Source organism: Mustela erminea, chromosome 6 (genome assembly GCF_009829155.1).
Source record: "Mustela erminea isolate mMusErm1 chromosome 6, mMusErm1.Pri, whole genome shotgun sequence".
Taxonomy (NCBI): Eukaryota; Metazoa; Chordata; class Mammalia; order Carnivora; family Mustelidae; genus Mustela; species Mustela erminea.
The window spans coordinates 129,994,526-130,022,360 of record NC_045619.1 but is presented as its reverse complement, the minus strand read 5'-3'; the positions used below and the strand labels follow the sequence as shown (position 1 = coordinate 130,022,360).

The window sequence follows — 27,835 nt, the reverse complement described above, 5'->3', positions numbered from 1 at the left end:
TCTTCTTTGTTAAATATGTACAATTTGGTGCATGTGTAAATGGCTATTGTTTAAACAATAATTTTCTTTTTTTTTTTAAAGACTTTATTTACTTATTTGAGAGAGTGTGTGCACGAAAGTGTAAGAGCAGGGGAGAGGGGCGCAGGGGGGAGGGGGGCAGATGGGAGGGGCAAAGCTTGAGGGAGAAGCAGACTCCCCACTGAGCATGGACTCCATCCCAGGGCCCCAGGATCCTGACCTGAGCCAAAGGTAGACACTTAACCAACTGAGCCACCCAGGTGTCCTAAATGATAATTTCCTTAATACCATTAATTCTCTCTTTTTTCCCCCATGTCTTCATTTGTTTTATATAGATTTTTTTCAACCAGATGCACAGATAATCCTTCAACTTTTTATGACCTCATAAAATTATATACAGATTCTGCTTTTTTTAAGTGTACAACATAATGATTCAATATTTGTATATATTGCAAAATAATCACCACAATAAATCCAGTTAACATCTGTCATCATACAGTAACAGATTTTTTTTCTTGTGATGATAACTTTCAAGATTTACTATCTTAGCTAATTTCAAATATGCAATACAGTATGATTAATTACAGTCACCATGCTGTACATTATATCCCTATGACTTATTTCTTTTATAACTGCAAGTTTTTACCTTTTCTTTTTTTTTTTTTTAAAGATTTTCCTTATTTATTTGAGAGAGAGAGAGTGAGAGAGAGCATGAGGAGGTAGAAGGTCAGAGGGAGAAGCGAACGCCCATGGAGCTGGGAGCCCGATGCGGGACTCGATACCGGGACTCCAGGATCATGATGGAGCCAAAGGCAGTTACTTAACCAGCTGAGCCACTCAGGCAACCTACCTTTTGATCCTTGATGCATTTCACATCCCCCCACCCCACCTCTGCCTCTGGCAATCATCAATCTATCCTCTATAAGTCTCGTCTTCTTTTTTTTTTTTTTTTTTAGCTTGGTCTTTTTTTTAAGACTCTACAAATGAGATCATATGGTATTTGTCTTTCTATTAATTCTCTTTTTTGACAGTACCTATTCATTCCTAACTATGAACAATTCTAAATTAATATATACTTACTTTTCTTCCCCATTCAACTCTATTCTATTACCTGATCCCATTATTCTTTTTTTTTTTTTTAAGATTTTATTTATTTATTTGACAGAGAGAAATCACAAGTAGATGGAGAGGCAAGCAGAGAGAGAGAGGGAAGCAGGCTCCCCGCTGAGCAGAGAGCCCGATGCGGGACTCGATCCCAGGACCCTGAGATCACGACCTGAGCCGAAGGCAGCAGCTTAACCCACTGAGCCACCCAGGCACCCTGATCCCATTATTCTTAATGTTTACCTTCGTATTGTTAAAATGTTCTTTTATTTTTACTACTTGATTTGTTAGCTTTAAATGCTATAGTTTGATTTAAGTAGGGAAATGAGGAAAAGACAGAATTCACATTTTTACCTACAGTAGCAAATAAAAGCAGAAATGCAACTGGAGGAACCAATTAGTGATTTTTCGGGGGAAGAGGGAGTGACCTCAAAAAACTGTGTAAAACATGTAGCAATAGGAATATTCCCTGCCCCTCAACTCATACCTTCAGAGACAAAATACTATGCCTCATAAAGTCAAAAGAGAGAACTAGGAGTAAAGAAAAATTGGTCAGATGTTATGTAAGGATAATTTATAACATTCCCTTTGTAAATGGATAGTTTTAATGTCTCTCCTACCTGAAACTTTCCCGTTTTTTCCCGTTTTACTACAGTTTATAAAGAGACTCAGTGAGAAGAGAAAACAATACACACCTCTCCCTCTTCGGACATTAGAGAATTCCTCGTTTTCTCCACCCCTTCTCTCTCGGTGTGGTGCTCCACTGTTACTTCGGCCATCTTCTCCTCCACGCTTTACTTCACCTTTTCCTTCAACTGCTACCACCTGCATATCCCCAATGTTGCCATTTCCAGGAGATCCTTCTTCAGGAAAAGCAGAATTTTCCAAGGGCTGATTGGGATCACCACCCAAGTAATATCGAAGTGGTCCATTGTTTGACGTAAAGCTGTCTAAAGACTACAGATTTAAAACAACACTTAGTTATAAACATAAGTTTCTATGATAATAGAAGAATTACTGTTTTTATAAAACTTTTTTCATGTTATGACAGGAAATACTTTTCTAAAGAGTTACTCAATTCATCTTCTGCCTTTATATAGGAAAGAAATGGGACAGAAATGACTTACCCATGAGCAAAGAAGTGAGGAATTTTGGCAATGAACTCTTCTAATGGGTCAGTGTTCATCCAAGAGACTTTTTTTTAAATGTCGATTCTTATTCTTTTTTTTATATATTTTTATTTTTTAAAGATTTTATTTATTTATTTGACAGACAAAGATCACAAGTAGGCAGAGAGGCAGGCAGAGAGAGAGGAGGAAGCAGGCTCCCTGCTGAGCAGAGATCCTGATGCGGGGCTCGATCCCAGGACCCTGGAATCATGACCTGAGCTGAAGGCAGAGGCTTAACCCACTGAGCCACCCAGGTGCCCCTGTCGATTCTTATTCTACTTCCTATGCTAAACTCTAAGGATAATATGAAGAAAGAGATAAAATCTCTGTCTGCAAGAGGCTCCTAGTCTTGAAAAGGAAGTGAAAGAAGTCAGATCATTACAGCATAGTTGGGTTAAGTGTTACGAAAAAGATAGACAGGGGTGTTTGCTACAGGAGCTCACGGGAGGGGTGCCCTCCTGGGGCTAAGTGAAGGCTTCCTTGAAGAAATGATATGAAGGTGTAGTAATGATGTCAGCCTGTACCAATGGAGTAGTGTTAGGACAGAGGGTGATTTGAGAACTTTTGAGATTACAGAATCAACAGGAGTTGAAGACTGAATGTGGGAAGTAAGGGAAAGGAAAAGACCAGATGGTTTTGTGATACTCACCAAGATAAGAATACAGAGGACAAAGAGGTTTCAGGGGAACAGAAAGAAATAATGGAATAGTTATAGATAATTATAAATTGAGGTTCTTAGGCAACATGTTTAATAGGGCAGTTAGAATTCAGAGATATAGGTTGGAAATAACAGGTTTAGAATCAGCAGCATGTGGGTGATGGCAGAAAGCAAGGGAGTAGTAACTAGGGATATATCCCTGACACCAAATTTAAGGGGTCAAAAGAGGATGAAAAAATTGAAAGCAAGGTATTATACAAAGGGAGGAATGTATCAGAATGATGTATATGGCAAATATTTCTAAGTTGTACATAGCGTATTGGAAATTTAATAAAACAACATTTGTTACCATTAAAAAGAATCTTGGAAAAAAAAAATAATCTTGGAAATCTAATCCACCTAACAAAATTCCAAGTAAACCTGTCTGTACTGGTCTGCTTGTTTGCAATGATGTCAGGGGTATATGTATATATAAAAAATATTTCCTATCTCAAATACCTTTTTCAGTTTCAGAACAGCACTTCCAACCTAATCTCTATTCCACTAAATGGCTATTCTAGAATCATTTTCTATTTTAGCTTCTACAAAGCAATTACTCAATCTTTCAAAATTTCAACCTTTCAGAAAGGGACCTATAAGCTATATAACTTATTTAAACTGAACTGAAGACACAAACTGTGAAATAAAAAACTGACTTTCTTTCAAACAATAATTTTTAAGTGAGATGAGTCCCTTGAAAGCATGAGGTCTTAAACCCATTAGATGCAATGCTTTTACACCATAAACCCTAGGTAAGGACAGACATTACTGTATCCAAACATTACTGTATCCAAAAAGCACTACACACCTGACACCAATCAGAATGGCTGGGTAACAAGAGGTAACAAGTGTTGGTGAGGATATGGAGAAAGGAGAACCCTGGTGCGCTGTTGGTAGGAATGTAAATTGGTGCAGCTACTATGGAAAACAGTATGGAGGTTCTTTAAATAACTAAAAATAGAAATACCAAACATTCTAGTAATTCCACGACTGGGTATTAACCGAAAGAAAAGGAACATACTAACTTGAAAAGATATATGCACCTCTATTTTATGGCGGTATTACAAAAGCCAAGATATAGAAGCAGTCCAAATGCCCAATAAGATGAATGGATAAAGAAAATATGGTGTGTATATATATACACATACATACAATGGAACATCTATTGGCCATAAAAGAAGAATGAAATCTGGTCATTCTCAACAAAATGGATGGACCTAAAGGGTATCAGGCTAAGTGAAATAAGTCAGACAGAGAAAGATAAATATCGCATGATTTCAATTATGTATGGAATCTAAAAAAAAAAAACCAAAACAAACAAAAGCCAAGCAACTCTTAAATACAGAAAACAAACTGGTGGTTGCTAAAGGGGAGGTAGGTGTGGCGGGGATGGGTGAAATAGATGAAGGGGATGAACAGGTACAAACTTCCAGCTATAAAATAAATAAGTCTCAGAGGTGGAAAGTATAGCATAAGAAATAGAGTCAATAATATTGTGATAGAGTTGTATGGTGACTACACTTACCATGGTGAGCACCAAGGAAGTAATGTATAGAATCACCGAATCAACATGTTGTACACTAAAACTAATATAGTATTGTATGCTAATTACACTTTAAAAAAAAAGTCAGGGGCCCCTGAATGGCTCAGTGGGTTAAAGCCTCTGCCTTCGGCTCGTGTCATGATCTCAGAGACCCGGCATCAAGCCCCACATCGGGCTCCCTGCTCAGTGGGGAGCCTGCTTCCCTTCCCCTCTCTCCCTACTTGTGATCTCTGTCTGTCAAATAAATAAATAAAATCTTAAAAAAAAAAAAAAAAGTCAGGGTGAAGGACAGATTTATTTGAAACCTATGCACTTTTCTTGACTGTCAATCAACGTTTCAAACATAGGGACTAGTTTTAAGAGTTTACCCTCTGCCTCCCCGATCCCACCTCCCTCAGAATATTTAAAATACAAATATGTTACAGATTATAATATTTAAATATTTTTGAATATTCAGGAATAGTATGTATTTTTAAAGTCACAAAAATAATTTGAATAGAAATGCTTAAAATTTTTATGGGTTATCTTCAAAGTGACGAAGAACATGTACCTGTGCTATTAAAAGAAGTTATACAGGGTGCCTGGGTGCCTCAGTCAGTTATTGGTCCAACTCGTGGTTTTGGCTCAGGTCACAGTCTAAAGATGGTGAGACTGAGCCCCGCGTAGGGCTTGCATTGGGTGTGGAGTCGGCTTGAGGTTCTCTCTTTCCCTCTCTGCCTGCCCCTTCCCCTTACCTAGCACATGTGTCCTCTCTCTCTCAAAAAAAATTTTTAATAAAAATTAAAATTAGAATTAAAAAATAAATAATAGAAGTTATGCACTGAATTCTGATATATCACTTTGATAATTTACCAATTAAAAAAATGTCATTTTTACCTCTTCTTGTCCAAATTGTTCCATGGAATCACAGTAAACTTCACTGTCTGAATCACTTGTCAAATGCTGAATTCCTGAAACATCTTCAACATGATCATCATTTATTTCTAAAAATGAACAAATGTCCAGGTGGAATTATTATTCTCTAATTGAAGAAAAATGCATTTATTCCATTCTCAAAATTTATCAGCTCTATATTATTTTCATACTAGAGACAAATTTGATTTATTAAGCCATATTTTTTCTTTTAACTTGACAAAACTTTTTTTTTTTTTTTTTTTTTTTTTTTTTTTTTTTTTTAAAGATTTTATTTATTTATTTGACAGAGAGAAATCACAAGTAGATGGAGAGGCAGGCAGAGAGAGAGAGAGAGGGAAGCAGGCTCCCTTCCGAGCAGAGAGCCCGATGTGGGACTCGATCCCAGGACCCTGAGATCATGACCTGAGCCGAAGGCAGCAGCTTAACCCACTGAGCCACCCAGGCGCCCCAAACTTGACAAAACTTTAAATTTAGTTGATAATTTTTATTTGAAAAGATTATAAAGTAGTTTATCATGCAATTACTGTCCATATTGAATCATACTAAACTTAATAACCTTGTAAGAGAAAACTGACTACCAGCTAGGAGGCCTAAACTGGTATGCAACTATTCAAGTTCAGTTGTTATAGTCGATGAGTGTATTTCCTGCTTTCTTAATTGAATTGCAGCAATGTTCATAATTCATCAAATACATACTATAGGCTCACTTCTAGAGTCCTAAGATATGAAAAGACTATGACTTATCTTGCTGAATGGAGAGCAAAGGCATCATATGTTTAGGTTAAAAGAAACATCAGGAATAAAAATAAAATAATTTCAAATTTTTATTTTAAAATGCCATATGAAAACACAATAACAAATGTCTCAATAAATATAAAAGTTGCCCCTAATTCACTACCTTTCAAAGCTATTCACCCTTATAATATTAATAATCCCTAAGACACTATTGAAAATGAGGTTTTTTTTTTTTAAAGACTTTATTTATTTGACAGACAGAAATCACAAGTAGGCAGAGAGGCAGGCAGAGAGAGAGGAGGAAGCAGGCTCCCTGCTGAGCAGGACCCTGGGATCATGACCTAAGCCGAAAGCAGAGGCTTTAACCCACTGAGCCACCCAGGTGCCCCCAAAAAGAGTTTTTTTATAGGAATTTTTTCTTTCCTTTCTCCCTTTCTCCCTTCCTCTCTCTTTCCCTCCTTCTCTCTCTCTCTCCCCCTTCCTTCTTTCTTTTCTTCAATATGCTCCATGTCCAGTACAGAGCCCGATGTGGGTTCATGACCCTGAAATCAAGACCCAAGCCAAGATCAAGAGTCAAACACTCAAATGACTGAACCACCCAGCTGTCCCCTGAATAAGAGGTTTTTAAATTCGAAACTACTCCTAAACATCCTAATATCATGAAAACAATATGCCATTCACAGGAAAGAGGCTGGACACATAACTATTATGGGACAATACCTTGGTGAATGCAGACAGCAGTTTTTCCAGTGTGCTCCAAGTTTTCATCTACAGCCTTTATTTCTTCAGCACTTCCGCCACTCAAAGAAGAACCGGCATGAATGTTATTCTGTGTATCCCGAGCAGAGCTGTCTTCGTCATAGCCATTAGTAACAGTCATTTCCAAATTCTTATGGTCTGCAGATTTCCTCATCATTTTCTTATCTACTATAAGAAAGTAGGGAGATTCATAAAATTCATAGCAGGTCAACTTCTGTATACATGTCCTAATAGCAAGTAATCATTTCTCCAACCCAGCATAATCCCTTTGATCAGTTTCCAACTTGGATCAGAGAGATGGCGTACTCTTTGAAAAGGAGTTTATTGTATGCTGAGAACATACTCAAAACTGCTTCAGTTCCCTGTCAGTCTTCTAGAAGCTATTTTATTTTATTTTATTTTATTTTATTTTAAGTAGGCTCCACACCCAACATGGGTCTAGAACTCACAACCCCAAGATCAAGAGTCACATGCTCTACCAACTGAGCCAGTGACGCTTCCCTAGAACAACCTCTCAAGATCTTTACACTCTCTCAAGTATAGGCAAATTGCCCTACAAGAAGCAGCAGTACAAAGGGGTCCACACAGTCAATAAAAATATCCTTCAAAGAAGGTATTATTTGTCACATCTTACTAGAAAGTAAAGGCAAAACTAAGTTGTGCCGTTTGTTTTAGTGCCTTCCTGCCTCCCCTTTCTCAAATAGTCTTCCCAAGAATTACTGGTACTCTTACTAACAAGGCCCCCCAGTGCAGTACGCCATGACTCCAATGTTCCCTCTTCATCAAAACTTCTTCCTGTATCCAATTCTCTGGAGTCCATTCTATTCTTCTTTTTTTTTTTTTTTTAATATTTTATTTATTTATTTGACAGAGAGAGAGAGATCACAAGTAGGCAGAGAGGCAAGCAGAGAGAGAGGAGGAAGCAGGAGGAGAGAGGAGGAAGCAGGCTCTCTGCTGAGCAGAGAGCCTGATGCGGGGCTTGATCCCAGTACCCTGAGATCATGACCTGAGCCGAAGGCAGAGGCTTAACCCACTGAGCCACCCAGGCGCCCCAGAGTCCATTCTATTCTTGATAAGGTCTTGAGAGTTTAACCTGTCTCCTCTCCTTGGTAATGTATAGATAGTCATATTTGGAAAAATACCTAAAATGAATACATTTTTTTTTAAGATTTTATTTATTTATTTGGCAGAGAGAGAGAGATCACAAGTAGGCAGAGAGAGAGAGGGAAGCAGGCTCCCCACTGAGCAGAGAGCCCGATGTGGGGTTCGATCCCAGGACCCTGGGATCATGGCCAGAGCCAAAGTCAGAGGCTTAACCCACTGAGCCACCCAGGCCCCCCAGATACATTTCTTTTTGTTTGTTTAAGTAAGCTCTATGCTCAACATGGGGCTTGAACTCAGGGCTCTGTGATCAGCAGTCACATGCTCTACTGACTGAGTCAGCCAGGCCCTCCATAAAATGAGTACATTTCTAACACAGCGTTTCAGGCATCACCTTTAGAGAAGTAGTCTATTATTGTTAGTGTTCAAGTCCGTCTATTCTGTCTACACATGAGGCTGACTGTCCCTGTACTTTTGGCCCGCAAAGAACTTGGTTATAAGATCAACAGCCCACATCCCACCATACACACTATTCTCATACAACACCAGATCAGCCCAAACCACTCCATATTGTTAAATTATTAGCTCATCATCCAAAGATTACCATTATCACTTTGTTCTGCTCCTTTCACTTCTTCTTGGGCCTCTTCTTCCTCAGATTCAGCTCCACTATCACTGCTTTCAGCTTTACCATTAACAGTTTTGGCATTTGGAGTAGAAGTCAGAACATTACCAAGATCTAAAATACGAAATGATGACTTAATCACTAGTGCTCTAACATAGTAGAAAGCTGTAATTTACAAATAATACTGTCATTTACAAATAACAACTACAATAATTTTGAAGACTTAAAATTTTGACATATAATCACCACTATTCTTTTCTTTGACTAGAAATATACATATATTACATAAATAAACTTATTCAAGTATCAGTTTACAACAAAAAAAATCAGTTTACAAAAAGGCTATCTTAAATTCTTTCTAAACAAGACAGAACATAATGTTATTTTTAAGATAATTATCAATCAAAATAGTAAAGTTAGAGATGAGCGATCTTCTGTATACATAGTAAATGAAGAGACAGTTGCTAACATATTGCAAATGTAAATACAATAATCTCACCAATATTATAATTGAACTACATTTAAAAATTTTTATCCTTTTATTACCTCTAAGGCTTTATATTTATCTTTCTTTGAAAGCATTAGTTAATACAATCAATCACTTAAAAAGGCACATACATTGTCCTAGTGGCCAGTCATATGTTGAGAGTAAATACATCAAAACTTCTCAAACATTAACATGCATGGGAGATCCAGTTAAAATGCAGATTCTGAATCTGTAAGTCTGAAGTGATATAAGATTCTGCATTTCTGTAAAGCTTCCCATGATGCCAGTACTGTTGGTTACTGGACCTCATTTTGAGATACAGGGAATTCCATTTCCATCACTCTTTAAGATAATAAAGGCCTTCTACATGGCTACTGGTCAAGAACAGTGGTCTCCCTCCATAAACTTTTGGGCTCATTCTTACTTACTCAAATGCATTTTGGATGGTGCCCTGCATCCCAAAGAACATATTAAATTTCAAAATCTCCATACATCTTAAACAGGAACAAAAGAGTAAGAACTCAACTCCACCACTGCCATTGTGTTCTACTCTCTCTTCGAGAACCATGCAGCATCATGGTTTATGAACCTCCTTGTTTTTTCCCCTGACAACCAGAAAAAGTAAGACTAACAAAAACAAAAAACAAGGGGAAAAAAACTAACCAAAACAAACAAAAAAACCGAGAAACAAAAAGGCCTACCACTCACGGACATCTACAACAAAACTAAGCAACAGGGAATCTCCTAAACCCCCATCAAATGGATGGTTGTAGCAAAACTACTTGACCACAGCAAAAGCATCATCACAGCAGTTCTGTGAGAGGTGTAGAAAGCACACAGAATTACTAGCAAACCCGACTCAGCATCCAAAAATCAGTTAATGATGTATACCAAACTAACAGAATAAAGGGCAAAAGCCACATGATTATCATAATAGATGCAGATAAAGCATCTGACAAAAATAAAATACTTTCATGATAATAATGATAAAAAATTAAAAATGCAAGAGAATTTCCTCAATCTGATAAAGGGTATCTACAAAAATTCACAATGAGCATCAAAATTAATCTTGAATGACAGAACATTTTTTTATTCCTATATTAAGAGACAAAGATGTTTGCTTTTGCCATCTCTATTTAATATGATACTTGACATTCTTGCCACAGCAATTAAACAAGAAAAACAAATAAAAGACATGCAGATTGAAAAGGAAAAAGTAAAAAAGTCTGTTTGCAAATGACATGCTCTTGTATACATGAAATCCTAGGAAATCTACAAAAAATAAAAACAAAAACTACTAGAATAAAAGGTTTGATGAGACTGCAGAATACAACATCCATCAACAAAAATCAACTATTTATCTACAACCTAACAATGAATAACCCAAACATGAAATTAGAAAATAATCTATAATAGAATGAATGAATAAAATGCTCAGCAGTATACTTGACAAAAGAAGGTATACGTATTTCACCGTGTAAATGACAAAACACTGTTGGAAGAAATTAAAGAACAAAATAAATGGACTGGAAGACAATATTGTTGTGATGACAATACTCCTCAAAATGCACCACATTCACTGCAATCTCTATTAGAATGTTGGTGACCTTTTTTGCAAAACATTGACAAGCTGATTCTAAAATTCATAGAGAAATGCAAAGGATCCAGGATGGTCAAAACAATCTTGAAAAAGGAAAAAGTTGGAGAGTTCATACTTTTGGATTTCAAAACTTACTATCTATGTATACTATGAAGAAGTGCATATGACACAGATAACATCTGTTCTACTGGGCCTAAGTGGCTACTTTTAATATCATTCTTAGTTAAAAGAAAAGTCAAGACTACAAACTATGAAACACCCATATATTTGGACCTTGGCTATTAGATTTCTAATATTATTTCTTACAGATATACCTTCCTATGTATTAGATGACATTTGTACAGGGTTACCATCAGCAGCATTTTTTGAAGATAGAAGAGGAAACAAATATAACACTGTATGTTAACTATACTGAAATTAAAATTAAAAACTTAATACAAAAAAAAGAGGAAAAAATCTAAATGTCCATTAGAATGTTATAGGTTAAATAAATTATGGTACAGGTCCACATCCCTTACCCTTGAATCCAGATATGATTTAAAATCCAGTTTTCTAATATTACAAATGTCATATACTAAATGTACTACACATTATGTAACACTTTGAACAGAGTTTAAGGCAGCTCCCACTAAAAAACAATAATAAAGTTTTTACAGCAAAACGTATGCATAGTCACTCTAAAAGAATAAAGATTTATTGGGGCGCCTGGGTGGCTCAGTGGGTTAAGCCGCTGCCTTCGGCTCAGGTCATGATCTCAGGGTCCTGGGATCGAGTCCCGCATCGGGCTCTCTGCTCAGCAGGGAGCCTGCTTCCCCCTCTCTCTCTGCCTGCCTCTCCATCTACTTGTGATTTCTCTCTGTCAAATAAATAAAATCTTTAAAAAAAAAAAAAGAATAAAGATTTATTTAAAATAGCCTCATGTCATTTCAGGTCAGGGTCTACTGCTAAATTAGTTCATATTCAGTTCTTAGATTTTAAAGACCCAAGAGGCCACATTAAAACTGTGTATAAGCTGAAAAACGGGCAAAAGTGATAGAGAACTTTGGTTGCTTAAAGTAAAGGTTTTGCTCTCAAGTGAGTTGCCAAAACAGTATCTGGTTCATCAAGCTTTTTGAACTTTTAAATGATAGCTTAGGGATTATGGACCTGAGCCTTTATTATCGTTATTCACTCTTCCTTGTCTTTATCATTAGTTGTTTAAACATTTGCCTCCAGCCAGCTTAAATACTACTAAAAACAGGTCCAGATTTATTCCCCTCTGAATCCTGGAAACATGCTTCACATAGAGGACATGATATTTTTTCTGCATTGACTAGCATGACTCATATGGAAAATTATTTGTTAAAATTTGGTTCCTACAAGCAGATCAGTGATGGGGGTGTGGTTATATGAGTGTTACGCTCAGTGGGCCTTCTATCGCAGACACAAACTGCAGACCTCAGGGAAGGTAACAGTTCTGAAACCTCTAATTTCTATCAATTAGTAAAAGAGACTTTGTAAATAGGGATGCCAAGAAAATAAAACATATATAATTTTCATTTGAAGTAATTCTTACAGGCTCATTTCACTCTGCTTTCTTAAAAAAAAAAAATTAAAGAGCAAATGTTTATAGTTAAAGCCAGGAAATCTGCCTATTATTCAACTTCTGCTCGTATGTAAAAAATAAACCTTTCAATTCTTTCCTGAGAACACAAAATCAAAATCCAAAAAAAAAAAAAAAAAAAAGACCCAGCTAAGTGAATTCACTGATTTCTTGTTTTAGGTTGCTACACTATATAGTTAAACCATACTATAAACATATCCTCATTAAAAATCATTTCAGCCATGGCGCTGTTAATGTAATTCAGAAAGTGAACCAGAAAGTCTGATCTATCAAAATAAAATCATGAATTCTGTTACAATTTTGTATATACTCAGTGAGCCACCTGTCATATTTTAATAACTGAAGGGTTAAAACTTCAGCATTTATAATATTTTTGAACTTTATGCAATGTATTTGTTTGGAATAAAAACTCTTGAGGGTTATATTTGGGCAAAACCCTTTTGGCATGTAAATTTTAAACAAAATGTTTAAGTGGATGTCATTTTTCCTACCTTCTAAGTATTTAGAGATTTTCTCCAGTCGGACTGGCATGTGAAAGTAAAAAAAAAAATTAGACATACAAATATTAATGCATACACGACAGATCAGTTGCTGGATTAAAAACAAGGTAAGACAGTCCAACCTGAGGTAAAATCAGAAGTTTTGCCACTCTTTTTGTCTTCTACGATTTCATAAAATGGGCCTATGACATGTAGCAACTCTTCAACTTTCTCAGTCATCGGCATAGTTTCAAGAATCTGTAATCAAAAGAAATAAATCTTGTGAAATCATAAACTACTAATCTGATCTACACTAGTACCACATAATATAATACGATTTATTTAATAATATTTTGAGATTTGATATTCATTTATAGATTCTCCAAAGTATCTGTATTAATTACATACTTAAAGTGTATATTCTTCTAGAAAAGTATAATGTATATTAAAGATTTAAAAGTGCCTTGGGGCACCTGGCTGGCTCAAGTCATGATCCCAGAGTCCTGGGATCGGGTCCTCCATCGGGCTCCCTGCTTGGCAGGAAGCCTGTTTCTCCCTCTCCCACTCCCCTGCTGTGTTCCCCCTCTCTCTGTCAAATAAATAAATAAAATCTTTTTTTTTTAAGTGTCTTAATTTTGAAGTCTGTTTCCCATAAGCTCCTTTTGAAATTTTACCCAATAACCTATAAATTGTGCATTAAAAACTGAGGGCACTAATGTTAAATACAATAGAAAATTCTGGGGTTAGAGTAATAATATTCTGTCTATTCTTTAAGGTAGTCATCACTTTCAGACACCTTCACACCTATGGGCCAATTTAGAATCGCCAAATTTAAAGAGCAAGGTAAATTAACTGAAAAGGCATACTAAATAAGTAGCAACCAACTGGTAAGAGATAAAAGGAAATATTTCCATACAGAACATACTCTGCAGATATTTAAGGTTAGCTTTGTGTGTGCTGATAGGGAAAACATCTGAATTTTTTTTTTACAGGCAAAAAAGTAGTTAGCAAACAGTAACAGTATGATGCCATTACTGTTTTTTTTCTCTTTTTAAATGAGAAGATATAGATATAAATACATAAATGTGTTTCCTCAAAAATAAATAATAAATAAATAAATGTGTTTCCTCAATCTGCAAAATAGAACTAAAAATAATTATCACTTAAACAATTAAAATGGAGGGAATAGAGAAGATTCACTTTTCATTTTATACTTTTTTGATGTTTGGATTTTTTTCATTTACATATATAACTTCTATCACTAACGTGAACACATTTATTACTTTAAGCAATCAAAATCCTCTATCATTTTTGCATATTTTTCAGCTTCTACACAGTTTAAAGTGGCCACTTACATCTTTAAATTTAAGAACCTCAGACTTAGTCACTCTCCCTGCTTTATTGTTTGCTTACTGCCTATCTTTTGCAACACTATGTAAGCTCAGTGGAACAAAGCTTCATCTGTTTTTGACCACTTCTGTATTTCCAGTGTCTAGTACATACAAGGAATTTAATAAACAAGGTGGGGGTGTGTTGAGAGATCATACAGAATGAACTATGCTAAAAATAACTGGTGTTAGTGATTACAATTTTAGAGCTCATTGTAAATTATCTAATTGCTGCTCCTCTCAATGGATAGCAGGGCAAAAAATTGTTTTAACCATAAAATGTCTTTTTTAGAAGGAAGTACTTGTTATTGCAAGGCTGGGGCCATTAGGGAGGGCATTTTTATAGCTTATTATATAAACATGATCTGTAATATGTATGGATTACAACAATAATTCTAAGAATTAGATTTGATATAAAAATTGAAACTATTAGGCAATGTTTATTTATTTCTTTAGTTGTTTTTCTATTTATTTATTTATTTTTGGTGATGTTTACTTCTATGTGACCAAAGTCACAGTTACTACATGGCAGAGATATAATTCAAACACAGGTCAGCACCCTTTACCCTATCCTGTACTGAGATAGTGTAGGTATGTAAAGACTAACAGAATCTAGTTAGCCAACCATACATTCCATCTTGACTGACCGCAACTAACACCTCCTTTGATTCCTCTTTCAAACAAGATCTCTTTTAGTTATCTCTCAATGTCAAGTCACTCCCAAAACGTCGCTCTAATTTGTCCTTTAGTAGGGCTATTCAAATGTTTCGGTTTCTCATATCCCATAGGTAATGGACTGAATTATGGATTCCAAAGAGCAGAACTAACTAGCTAAATAAATAAATGTAGTGTGTGCATTTCTAAGCAAATCTAAGCAGAGTAATTTTTCTTTCAATAAGCTAGAATTTCAGTAGTCAATACAGTTGGGACACATAACGGTCACAGCAAGATACACCCAGAATTTAAGAGATTACTCTCTGAAGAAGAAACTTTAAAAATCCAAAACCCAAGAAGAATGACCTTCCGCAAAATTCTCTCCTTCATTCCAATGCTGAAATCAAAGAAATGGTATGCAGGTGGTTGGGCGTGCGTGCGTGTGCACACACACACACGAGATCATCAGCAGAGACAGAGACACAGAAAGACCAGCAGAGCCAGGTAAATCTCAGTCTAGGTAACTACTCCTTAACCCCAAAGATTTTATTTACATTGTAAGTGAACTAAATCAAGTCAACTGAACTGTAACCTATCCAGATGAAGACTGGTGAGGTACAAGGACTCTCAAAGCAGCATCCAAAGTACAATAATTTTTCTAGGTTTCCTTGGTAAGAAATATCAATTCTGTCTGATGAAAATATCCTGTCAAAGGTACAGATACACAGTATTATAAAGCAAAGATTAAACTCCTAGGTTTTGTTTTGTTTTGTTTTGGTCAGATGAACACATCTTTTTTTTTTTTAAGATTTTATGTATTTGTCAGAGAGGGAGAGCACACAAGCAGGGGAGCAGCAGGCAGAGGGAGAAGCAGGCTCCGGGCTGAGCCAGAAGCCCGATGTGGGACTCGATTCCAGGACCCTGAGATCATGACCAAAGGCAGATGCTTTACTGATAAGCCACCCAGGCATCCCGAACACATCTCTTAATGCCACCCAAATCTCAGTGTCCTATGCTGTTCTATAGACAATCTTACAGTTTCCCAAGTGCCTCTGACATTTTGAGGGGTGTCCTACATCTTAATTCTGAGCCTGCTGTGCACTAGAAGAGTAGAACACCCACTGTAAGCTAAGGAATTAGCGTTCTGAGGAAAAAAAAAATTAGCATTCTGGCTTTTCTCTACATTTCCAGAAGACGGTTATCATCAGTCAAGCCTTAAAAAGAGAAAGCCAATGTTCTGGACTTACAGAGCTATGGACCAGACCCTCAGCCATGGTAACTTAAAGGTTCCATCCTTTATGAGAGTCTGTTCTAATCCTCTCCCTACTACAGTGATTATCCCATCCTCTTAGAAATCCTGAAATAATTAGTCTGGCGTTATACTAGCTTTTTTTTTTTTTTTTTTTTTTTTTAACAAGTTTCCCCTAGTGATTCCAATGTGTAGCCGGAGTTGAGTACACTGACCTCTCCTTAAATCTAACAGACATAATGCATATTATTCAAGTTCTGGTTAATTCTCCAGGAATCCTCATTTAGAAAGCCTATATAACTTGGGGGCGGCTGGCTGGCTCAGTCAGTAGAACATGCGACGCTTAATCTTGGGGTTTTAAGTTCAAGCCCCACACTGGGTGTAGAGATTCTTAAAAATAAAATCTTTAAAACAAAAAAAAGAGTTAGCCTGTAAAATTTGTACAGAAAATAGAATTTTATATTATGTTTTGGTTTTGAATCAAAATTAACTTTATTTAAAGAATTATGCCTTTGGCTCAGGTCATGATCCCGTAGTCTGGGATTGAGCCCCGCATTGGGCTCTCTGCTCAGCAGGGAGCCTGCTTCCTCCTCTCTCTCTGCCTGCCTCTCTGCCTACTTGTGATCTCAGTCTGTCAAATAAATAAATAAAATATTTTAAAAAATTATTCTAAAAGAATTTTTGATTCCAGCAACTTTTTCAGTGATATTTTACTGGATAGTTTATAAGTTACAAAAAGCAATTTTCCAGAGAACATTATCTATTGTAAGATATAAATTGGTAATTCCTTAAACATTTGAATGCAAAAGCACAGAATGAGATTTATACTAAAAGAGTAATTCTAAAGGGCAATAGCACAATGAACTATATTTACAAATATAATTTAACAAATGGTTCAGTTAGTGAACTACTATAATTAGAAAAAGTCCCAGGGAGCCTGGGTGGCTCAACTGGTTAAATATCTGCCTGCCTTCAGCTCAGGTCATGATGTCAGGATCCCAGAATCTAGCCCAGCATCAGGCACCCTGCTCAGCAAGGAGACTGCTTCTCCCTCTCCCTCTGCCTCTCTCTCTCTCAAATAAGTAAAAAAATCTTTTAAAAAAAAATCTCCCAAATTCAGTAATCAAATCTTTGGGACAATATACTACCAAAGACCATTATTTAATATATAGATATATTTTTAAGTAATATCCAACTTGGGGCTCAAACTCACAACCCTGAGATATACTCTACCAACCTCAGTTGGTAGAGTATAGAACTCTACCAACTGAGCCAGTCAGGCACCTCCCACCTGCTGCCACATCATCACTTAAAAGCATATAATTTTATCTGCTGATATCCAGAAGGCAAATCTCTGAAACTATTTTCAAAAACTAATCAAATTTTCAATCCTAACAGTCTTAGATTTATCTCTAAAAGGTTCCTATAAATTTTATTATATTCACGAGATGAAAAATGAAATTTTAAAAGTCTGATTGGAAATAGTTTAGTCTTTCAGAGAGGTAGTTATAGAATCTACAGGTACAGTAGAAGTATCTTAAGATAGCTAAAAGGCAGCAAGTTAGTTTAAATCCATCTCCCTCCCACTTTAAACTGTGGCTACATCATTAATTAATCAATAGGGAAAATGGGTAAATTTCACCTAATGGGTCAATTCAACTTTACATTATGGAAGTGTGTCTTAAAAATTAGAATGATATTTAAAAGAAAGAAAAGGAATAGTTACCAAACTAAAAAGGCTTTAGATTTTCTCTGCTTTTGAAAGGCTCCTTTCTTATTGTGCTACTGATATAGTTAAAAGCCAAAAGGACTAAATTCTGACTTATGTCATAGATAAACTAGGCCCACTAAATAAAAACTGCGAAAATTTAACAAAGGGCACAACTTTGAACAGTATAGGAGATACCAAAATAAAACAAAATAAATGAATCTCAACTGACCAAACAGAAATTACTTCTAGAAATGAACACTGTGAAACAATCTGGCAAAAGAACTATTCCTTTTCACAGATTTTTCTTTATGTTCACAGATAATTTATATAAAATTACCAAACGGAGGGGCGCCTGGGTGGCTCAGTGGGTTAAAGCCTCTGCCTTCGGCTCAGGTCATGATCCCAGGGTCCTGGGATCGAGCCCCACATTGGACTCTCTGCTCAGCAGGGAGCCTGCTCCCCCCTCTGTCTGCCTGCCTCTCTGCCTACTTGTGATCTCTGTCAAATAAATAAATAAATAAATAAATCTTTAAAAAAAAAAAAAAAAAAAGATTACCAAACAGACCTAAATTTCACAATTTCTGATCCAGTTCCAAAATATAAAAGATATAAAAAGATACTAAGAGTTCTTTAAAATCCAAGATTTCTTCAGAAATTTGCTCCTCAAAACAATCCCTTGAACGGACTTAAAAGAGCTAGTGAAAGGAATGCCCTCCTTACTAACTACCAGAGAAATTAAAAGCATCCTTATCTTATTCTGCTTCTGAGATCTCTACATTCACAGCAAAATGCTTGTTACTAAGAAGTCCCATGACCAAAAAAAAAAAAAAAAAAAGTCCCATGACAGGAATATCTCAATTTGTGGGTCAAACTTGATAAGAACACTGATGGCCAGGGTTGTTAACTATTTCTCCTAAATAAAAAGTTCCAAAGCAGAAATGTTCTCAAGATAGCCAAAGTACTTCCCAGATTCCTAAGAAAGGGACTTCAATATTTTAAGGAATTCCTATTTCTACAACTTTCTGAAGAAGTTGACTATGGAGAAAGACAGGGAAAATGAAAAAAAAAAACAAAACCCCCACATCATTACAATGTGATCTCAAAGAAAAAACAGTTATCTTAAGATGGACATTTAGGAGACAGATAAAATCCTAATAAATTCAATAACACAGATCTTACATTCTAATATATTATAATCTCTTTGTTCTTTAAAACAAAGCAGCTAATTTGCTTGATAACAAATTAAATTAGAGCTGCTCTGAATATTTTCATTTTCCTTCTTTTTTTAATCTCAAAACCCTGAAATCAAGATCTGAGCTGAGATCAAGAATCAGACACTTAACTGACTAAGCCACCCAGGTGTCCCATGAAATATTTTCATTTTCTGCTGTGAATTATTTGCTTACCTTTTTCATTTCTTCAACATATGCAATCATGGCTTCCTCTTTGGTCATATCACCCAATGAATTCCAAGCATCCCTAGAAATGAGAATATCCAAGTAACAAAAAGACACGTTTTCCAATTGCCCAGAATACAACATAATGTCAAAATGCTATAGGGTCATTAATTTAAAACAGTCTCTCTTCTTAAAGCCTACACAAAAATATTATGCTCTCTTGGGGCACCTGGGTGGCTCAGTGGGTTAAAGCCTCTGCCTTGGGCTCAGGTCATGATCTCAGGGTCCTGGGATCAAGCCCTGCATCGGGCTCTCTGCTCAGCAAGGAGCCTGCTTCCCTTCCTCTCTCTCTGCCTGCCTCTCTGCCTACTTGTGATCTCTGTCAAATAAATAAATAAAAATATTAAAAAAAATTATGCTCTCAAAGGATCACTTTAAATATATCATCTTAAAAGTATTAAAGTAAATAAGCTGTCAAATTAAACAGTATTTAAAACTAGTAATCAGGGACGCCTGGGTGGCTCAGTTGGTTAAGCAGCTGCCTTCGGCTCAGGTCATGATCCCAGGGTCCTGGGATCGAGTCCCACATCGGGCTCCTTGCTCAGCAGGGAGCCTGCTTCTCCCTCTGCCTCTGCCTGCCTCTCTGTCTGCCTGTGCTCGCTCACGCTCTCTCCCTCTGTCTCTGAAAAATAAATAAAATCTTTAAAAAAATAAAAAAATAAATAAAACTAGTAATCATATAGCCCATCTATAAAATTTAGACTATAGATTACAGAGACTATATTATACACACTGTAGAGCAAACACTATAGACTGTTAAAAAATATTTGCTAAGAACTCTTCAAAAACTTTATATTATAAAGAACAGTAACAGAAATGAACATTTTAGAACTCTGCATGAAATGAACTATCACAGCCACGTTTTAAATGAACAGAAGTTTTGGTTAAAAGTTTCCATTAATTTGGGGGCACCTGGGTGGCTCAATGGGTTAAAGCCTCTGCCTTCAGCTCAGGTCATGATCCCCAGGGTCCTGGGATCGAGCCCCACATCGGGCTCTCTGCTCAGCAAGGAGCTTGCTTCCCCTCTCTCTCTCTGCTTGCCTCTCTGCCTACTTGTGATCTCTCTCTCTCTCTCTCTGTCAAATAAATAAAATCTTAAAAAATAAAAAAGTTTCCATTAATTTAAACAAGAGTCTAGCTGACACACTCAAAAAATAAAAGTGGTTTCCTACTCTAAAAAAACAAAAATGTGGGGTGCCTGGGTGGCTCAGTAGGTTAAGCCTCTGCCTTCGGCTCGGGTCATTATCTCAGGGTCCTGGGATCGAGTCCCGCATCGGGCTCTCTGTTCAGCGGGGAGCCTGCTCCCTCCTCTCTCTCTCTCTGCCTGCCTCCCTGCCTACTTGTGATTTCTGTCTGTCAAATAAATAAATAAAATCTTTTAAAAAATTAAAAAAATAAAAAAAAATGTTAGGCACAGGACATTTTTAACCTCATAGATAATAAGAAGAGTCCTTTGAAATTTTTGCCTAAAATGAAAACCTTTCTTTTTACATATTTTTTCCAGAAGCAGTTTAAATCCACCAGTGGTCATTTCTGAGGAAAAAATCATAAAGTAAATCAATTTTCTTACAACAGATTAAATAACATACTGCTATTACATTTAACCTATTATCTATGACTGTTCATAAAGAACTTAGAGGAAAGTACAGTACTGAGAAATCCTCAAAGGGGTTTAAGGACTTCCAATTCAGTGTAAAGAAATTTAGCCTTTGGGTGCCTGTGTGGCTCGGTTGGTTGGGCATCTGCCTTCATCTCAGGTCATGATCACAGAGACCTGGGATTGAGCTCCACATCAGACTCCCTCTGGCCCTCACCCTGCTCGTGCGGTTTCTCTCTCAAATAAATAAATGGAATTTAAAAAAAAAAAAAAAAACACAAAAAACAGAGAAATTGAACCATCAAAATGTGTGGCTTTTAAGACATGCTTAACCAATTAGCATACTCTGTTCATAATGTACCATCTATGTTACAGAGGTATCTCTGGCTATTTTATGATTTTAAGTATATTAAAAATCAAATTTCTGGGGCACCTGGGTGGCTCAGTAGGTTAAGGCCTCTGCCTTCAGCTTGGGTCATGATCCCAGGGTCCTGGGATTGAGCCCCACATCAGGCTCTCTGCTCACCGGGGAGCCCACTTCCTCCTCTCTGCCTGCCTCTCTGCCTACTTGTTGTGATCTCTGACTATTAAATAAATAAATAAAATCTTTTTTGAAAAATCAAATTTCTATTCAAGTACACCGTAACAGGAAGGACAGCCTAGATAAAAAGTTAGCATAGCAGTCCCTTAGTCATGTGCCTAGTTACTTATCATCTAAATGCTCAAAGCAAACAGTGTCATTTGGCAAGTCAAGTCACTATTTTTCTTAGTAGGTATGAGAGGCAAGAGAATTTGTTTGTTTAATTGACTTTGGGAGTTTCTCTTCTAACAAGAAATGAAAAAAACTCCATCAGGAATGGCTAACTGAAAATGATTTTTTTTTATCTTTGATATACTTTTTGGTTTTATTATTTTCCTCTCTTCTCCAAGACTTTTCTATTTGCATGAAATTGTGTTAAAAGCACATGGCGGATAAAAACTGGATCTAGCATGTTAGAACACTTCTGCTCAGAATAATACATAACCACATAATTAAGTCATATGATAATTATGTCACAAAAGTAAAATTCCTTTCATAGTTCTCTATATGAAATTACCATTTGTATCTTCCAATAGGATCCCAGAATCCAGGCCTTGAAAGTTTACAGGGTCCTTCAGTTGCCTGCTTATAGAAGCTGTAGAATTTGAGCATCATTTCATTTGTTGGCTGAAATGAACCTATTGGAAACATATTAAATACAGATCACCTGGAGAATACAATCAATAATATAAGGTTACAAATCAGCTTAGCTATACTAATAGTGATTTTTAAATATTTCATTAATAGTTCAGATAATCATTTATTTCTGTGATATAGAAACAAACATTATGGCTCTGTTAGTTGCTATACTCCTTTGATTGATTGATTAATTTTTTTAAAAGATTTTATTTATTTATTTTACAGAGACACAGTGAGAAAGGGAACATAAGCAGAGGAAGTGGGAGAGGGAGAAGCAGGCTCCCCACTGAGCAGGGAGCCCAATGCGGGGCTCAATCCTAGGACCTGGGACCACGACCTAAGCCGAAAGGCAGATGCCCAACAACTGAGTCACCCAGGCGACCCAACTATACTCCTTTGATTAAAAAAAAAAAACTCTGAGGGGCGCCTGGATGGCTCAGTTGGTTGGGTGACTGCCTTCAGCCCAGGTCATGATTCCAGAGTCCTGGGATGGAGTCCCATATTGGGCTCCCTGCTCAGTGGGGAGTCTGCTTCTCCCTCTGACCCTCTCCCCTCTCATGCTCTCTCTCACTCATGGTCTCTCTGAAATAAACAAATAAAAATCTTAAAAACAAAAAAACTCTGAGGTTTTTACACTTTAATAACAATGCCCAACATAGCTCAATAAATAAAAGAATAAATATGCTGTAGGTATAACTAAAATAACCGGCAAATGTCATTTAAAAAAGCAATATATGAAAATACAGAATATAATAAGGTATTTTTTTTAAAGATTTTATTTATTTATTTGACAGAGAGAAATCACAAGTAGATGGAGAGGCAGGCAGAGAGAGAGAGAGGGAAGCAGGCTCCCTGCTGAGCAGAGAGCCCGATGTGGGGCTGAATCCCAGGACCCGAGATCATGACCTGAGCCGAAGGCAGCGGCTTAACCCACTGAGCCACCCAGGCGCCCAATAAGGTATTTTTTAATGAGGTATTTTTATTCAAGCAATAAGGATTTTTTTTAAAGATTTATTTATTTATTTATTTGACAGACAGAGATCACAGGTAGGCAGAGAGGCAGGCAGAGAGAGAGGGGGAAGCAGGCTCCCCGCTGAGCAGAGAGCCCGATGCGGGGCTCGATCCCACAACCCTGGGATCATGACCTGAGCCAAAGGCAGAGGCTGTAACCCACTGAGCCACCCAGGTGCCCCAAGTTAATAAGGTATTTTTTAATGAGGTATGTTTATTCAAAGACTGGACAAACCAAACTGAATGAAACAAATGAAAAAGTTAAATGTACACTCTGTTTTATGAAAACCTCAATCTTAAGAAATTCAACTCTTCGGGGCACCTGGGTAGCTCAGTCAGTTGAGCCTTTGGCTTGGGCTGTGACCCCAGTGTTCTGGGATGGAGCCCTGGGTCAGGCTCCCTACTCAGCCAGGATTCTGCTTCTCCCCCTGCTGCCCACTTGTTCTCCCTCTCACTATCTCTGTCTATTTCAAATAAATAAATAAAATATTAAAAAAAGAAATTCAAATTTCCTCTTGGCCAAATTTCAATTTCTTGATGAATAAAGAAGTTTTGCTAAAGTCAACCAGTGTGTGCTGTGGTAGAAAAAGAGTTAATCCAAGAAAAAGAGATTTCTTGGGACTCCTGGGTGGCTCAGTCAGTTGAGCACCTGCCTTTGGCTCTGGTCATGATCACAAGGTCCTGGGATCCAGTCCCACATCAGACTACCTGTTCAGTGGGGAGTCTGCTTCTCCCTCTCTCTCTGCCCCTTCCCCCTGCTCATCCTCTCTCTCTCTCTCTCTCAAATAAATAAATAAATAAATAAAATCTTTAAAAAATTTTTTTCAAATTGTATGCATGAGTACTATAAGTTGCAATACTTAAGAACACGGAAAACTGGAATGCAAATGTTTTATAATAACTACCTAAATAATCATGATACATATATACAACAGGATAGTTTATAACTACAGCCCTTAAAAATTATATGGTATGAAAATATAAACAATGGCTTGAGAAAAGTTTCACTACCTACTATAAAATGAGAAAAAAACAGTAGTTTAAAAATAGCATATCCAGTATAATCCATTTTTGCAAAATAAGTATGTACCTAAAAAGCAAATAGAAGGAAATGCATCAAAATGTTGAAGAAGATATCTCTGGAGATAGTAAGCACAGAGATTATTTTTATCTTCTTTTTTGCTTACTTGTGTTTTAAAATGTTTGATATTCGGTGTGTTTGTATATTACTTTTATACCATAATCAGTATAAAAATAAAACTGTAAAAAGATATTTTTAAAACTTCACAGATTGCATAATAAACAGATAATGTGTAGTAATCAAAAATGAGTAGTTTATAAACGTTGTGAAAATTACAACATAGAGAAGCTGAAAGCTGGTGTTTCAGGTTTGGCCAAGAATGAATAATTAAGTCCAAAATCACAGTAACAAAGATCTATATATAATATATGCTCCTTTTGGAGTATCTATTAGATATATTATTTCAATAATATGGTCCTCCTTTATGTAAGAGGTTAAAAAAAAAATGGGGAAATTACAGTTAAAATGGTTACCTATTTTTTTAAGGTCTGAAATAAAGTTTTGAGAAAATATTTTTAAGATGGTTACCTGTTTAAATAAAACAAACTAAATTTAAAACACCAAGAGCCTCATCTCATTGTATCTTCAGTAAATCAAAATAGGATTTAAAAGTTTATTTGTTAAGGTGAGTGACATATACATTAGAATAGATTACAGCAAAAACTGATAACATATTGTATATATTCTGTGAGTAAGACACCAGATAAAGTACAATCTGTCCTCAAGGTGCTCTCACATAATATATGAGAACCCCGTCCTGGGGCTGGATCCCAGGATGTAGGGATCATGACCCAAGCCAAAGGCCTACGCTTAACCAACTAAGTCACTCAGGCGCCCCTGTTCATTCACTCTTAATAACAACCCCCTCATATGTCCTCCCCTTGTTCTATGTTTGAGATTACGAAAGGAATACTATTTTGTGTATATGTTTTCAAAACCTTTTGAATCTGCAATTAATGAATTTTTATTAAAGTGTTGAATATTCATTACCAAGTCAATTCATGATTAATTAAAATAGAGAACATATTAAATGCTGCAATAACGGTGTATTCCGTGAGCATTCACTGAGTTTTATGCTCTGGCACAGTAATCGTGCTTAAAAGCATCATTTAAAAAAACACAAGTTTACTGTGGAAAATAATTCGTATTATGAAGAAGGATAAGAAGTAAAAGATCAAAGTTCCCCCTGCCAAGCCTCTCCACAGAAAAAAAAAATATTTGAATAATGGCTTTAAACTTCCCAACTTTGGTCAAACACATAAAATTACAAGAAGCTCTGTAAACGCTAAACAGGATGAATTTGAAGAAAACCACACACCTGGACACATCACGGTCAAATTGCTAAAAGCCAATGATAAAAAGGTTAAAGGTAGCCTGAGAAATGACACATTAAATACAAAGGAACAACTGGAAGGACTTTTTCCTTAAGCTGCAAGGAAGGCCCAATGTAAGAATAAGAAAGAGAGCACGAGGACAAGAGATTAGCACACACAAAAAAAGTCACAAAAATACGTATTTATTAAAAAATAATTTTACAAATGAATATAGCACATCAAAAGTTTCTGAACGGCTCAAATGGTACACTTTATGAGGATGCGGCACCAAGCATCCCCAACCCAGTTGTTTTGTTTTGTTTTGTTTTAACATATCCAAATCCGCAGTCATTAAGTAACAGACTTTTGTTTTCAGCAATAAACACTGCTCAAAATCGGAGTAATATATTTGTCTCGTGCTTGAAAGATCAGCAGGTAATTAACACCCTTTCCCTTTCCTCCAATTACATTCCTTTCAAACGCAGCAACCGAGGAGGTTGTATTTAGCAAGGCTACAAGCTGAAAGAAGATTAAAGGAGGCGAGGTTCGGAAACTGGGGCCTCGGGCCTCTGCAGGAGTGGGGGCCCGGCGCACTTACCATTTTTCGGCAAACTCTGGATCACCTTCACCGCCGCCTGAAACCTGGTTTCGTGCACCGATCTCGTGTCCGCCATCTCCAGCCGCCAACGCCGGCCCCAGTCCCGGTCCCAAGGTCTGTCGGCAGGAATCAGGCAGCAGCAGCACCAGCTTTCCCAGGAGCCTGCATGAAACTGGAACATGGAGCGCAGCCGCGGATCAACATGCCCAAAGGGAGGAGGCCCACGCAGCTGGTCATTGCCCCGTCGCCCTGCCCTATCCAGGACACACAGAACGAGGTGGCCCAGCTCGTTCCTCCTCCCCGGGGCGTGACCTAGGCCGAGAAGCCGGCCCGCCGACACACAAAAACAACTCACCGAGAGGAAGAGCATCTCTAGCACAACACCGAGGGGCTCCGGCCACCCGTGGTCTCGGAGCCGCTCTTGCACCCGCAGGACCCTAGCGGAGCAGCCACACTCCCCATCCCGGCGGGGTCCGTCGGTCAGCAGGCGCGCTCCCCACGGCCCCGCCCCAGAGCCACTAAAGGACCCACTAGCTGCCGCCGCCACTGCGGCCGCTCAGCGGACTCCACCCACCCGCCCGCGTCCGAGGCGACGACGCGCGCGGCTGTGGGTTGCCTGGGTAGGGCCAGAGAGGAAGGCGAGGCAGAGAAGCGGATGGATCGGGATCTCGCTTTTTTTTTGGGGGGGGGGGGTCTCGCTTTTTCATAGGCGGGACCGCCGCGTCGGTGCAGCCGGACGGGGGGACAGGGGACGCAGGGTTGGGTCCTGCGACAGGGCCCTGAGGTCCACAGCGACTACCCTCTTAGGTTTAGGTTTGAGGAATGTGATGGGACATAAGAAAGGGCTTTAGGTCAGGATAGGCTCAGTGCGAACCTTATGTTCTGCCCTTCGAGTTCTGGCGATCTTGACAATGTCCTAAAGAGTAGATGGAAGCATTTGAGGTGCTGGGTCCAAGTGTTCAGCAGTGCTCGGGCCGCGATTGTTTGGCAGCTTTAGCAGCCTCGAGCCAAGAACGTCTGAGAGTAACCAAAGGTGTGTGGGAAGGTTGCCGACCCCTGGACGGGGCCGCGGGGAGCGAGGGCACCTTCCCCAGCACCACCACTAACATCTTGCCCCGAGGAGCCGGGCACGGCCCAGCTTCAGCCCGATTTAATAGGCCACATGGCTCGGGGGAGAGAGCACTGAAGACCCACTACGGATTGTCAACCCTAAAAGGTTGTCTACTACAACGCCCCGCGACCTTAGGCACCTCGAAGAGCCCCCAGCCCCACCGCAGGGGGACAGGCAGGGGTTTCAGGGATGGAGTCCTGCGGCCCGGAAACCCCCGAGTTGCCAGGGCCTCTTTGTCACTTCGGGGTGGGTTAGGAGCGTTACTAGCGGAAATTCAGGCGCAGACTGTAAGCCACTCTTCCCTCCGAGCCGCATTGCCGGCATTTACCTTGGCATTACCCGGCAAGGCCCGTCCGGTATTGTCCCCGACGCCCGCCCCTCGCCCTGCCCCCGTGGACTTGTGGGAAATGTAGTCCCCCCAACCCCCTCCGCGGCGCTTCCGGATACCTCCCTGCGCGGCTGGCGTTCTTCCCACCTGTTCCGGTTCGGTTTCTCCGTACCGTCGCGGCTGCGGCCGTTGCGGCGGAAATCCCTTCTTTCCCGCTGCGTCGCGCTGTGGGGCGAATTCACAATGCCACAACCGCTCCCAGCAAAAGAGACCCTCCGGGGTG

The 27,835-nt window shown here is 38.2% G+C and overlaps 1 protein-coding gene across 9 annotated transcripts in view; it reads right to left on the bottom strand.

Moving 5' to 3' along the window:
- ACBD5 (acyl-CoA binding domain containing 5) overlaps positions 1-27,616 on the bottom strand; it is a 41,989-nt gene extending 14,373 nt beyond the window's left edge. The window contains exons 1-10 of one of the 9 annotated variants that reach the window (XM_032349710.1): positions 27,553-27,616; positions 26,114-26,285; positions 21,989-22,109; positions 19,244-19,316; positions 12,979-13,093; positions 12,848-12,880; positions 8,646-8,780; positions 6,902-7,108; positions 5,408-5,514; positions 1,818-2,079 (exon numbers count right to left, since the gene is read on the bottom strand). In XM_032349710.1, coding sequence (XP_032205601.1) covers positions 1,818-2,079; positions 5,408-5,514; positions 6,902-7,108; positions 8,646-8,780; positions 12,848-12,880; positions 12,979-13,093; positions 19,244-19,316; positions 21,989-22,109; positions 26,114-26,189 — 1,129 coding nt within the window. In that variant the 5' untranslated portion in view covers positions 26,190-26,285; positions 27,553-27,616. Of the gene's footprint in view, positions 1-1,817; positions 2,080-5,407; positions 5,515-6,901; positions 7,109-8,645; positions 8,781-12,847; positions 12,881-12,978; positions 13,094-19,243; positions 19,317-21,988; positions 22,110-26,113; positions 26,286-26,468; positions 26,764-27,552 lie in introns of those variants that run through there. The other 8 variants (XM_032349712.1, XM_032349706.1, XM_032349707.1 and 5 more) reach the window with 8 other exon arrangements.
- Between the last annotated feature and the right edge of the window lie 219 nt (positions 27,617-27,835).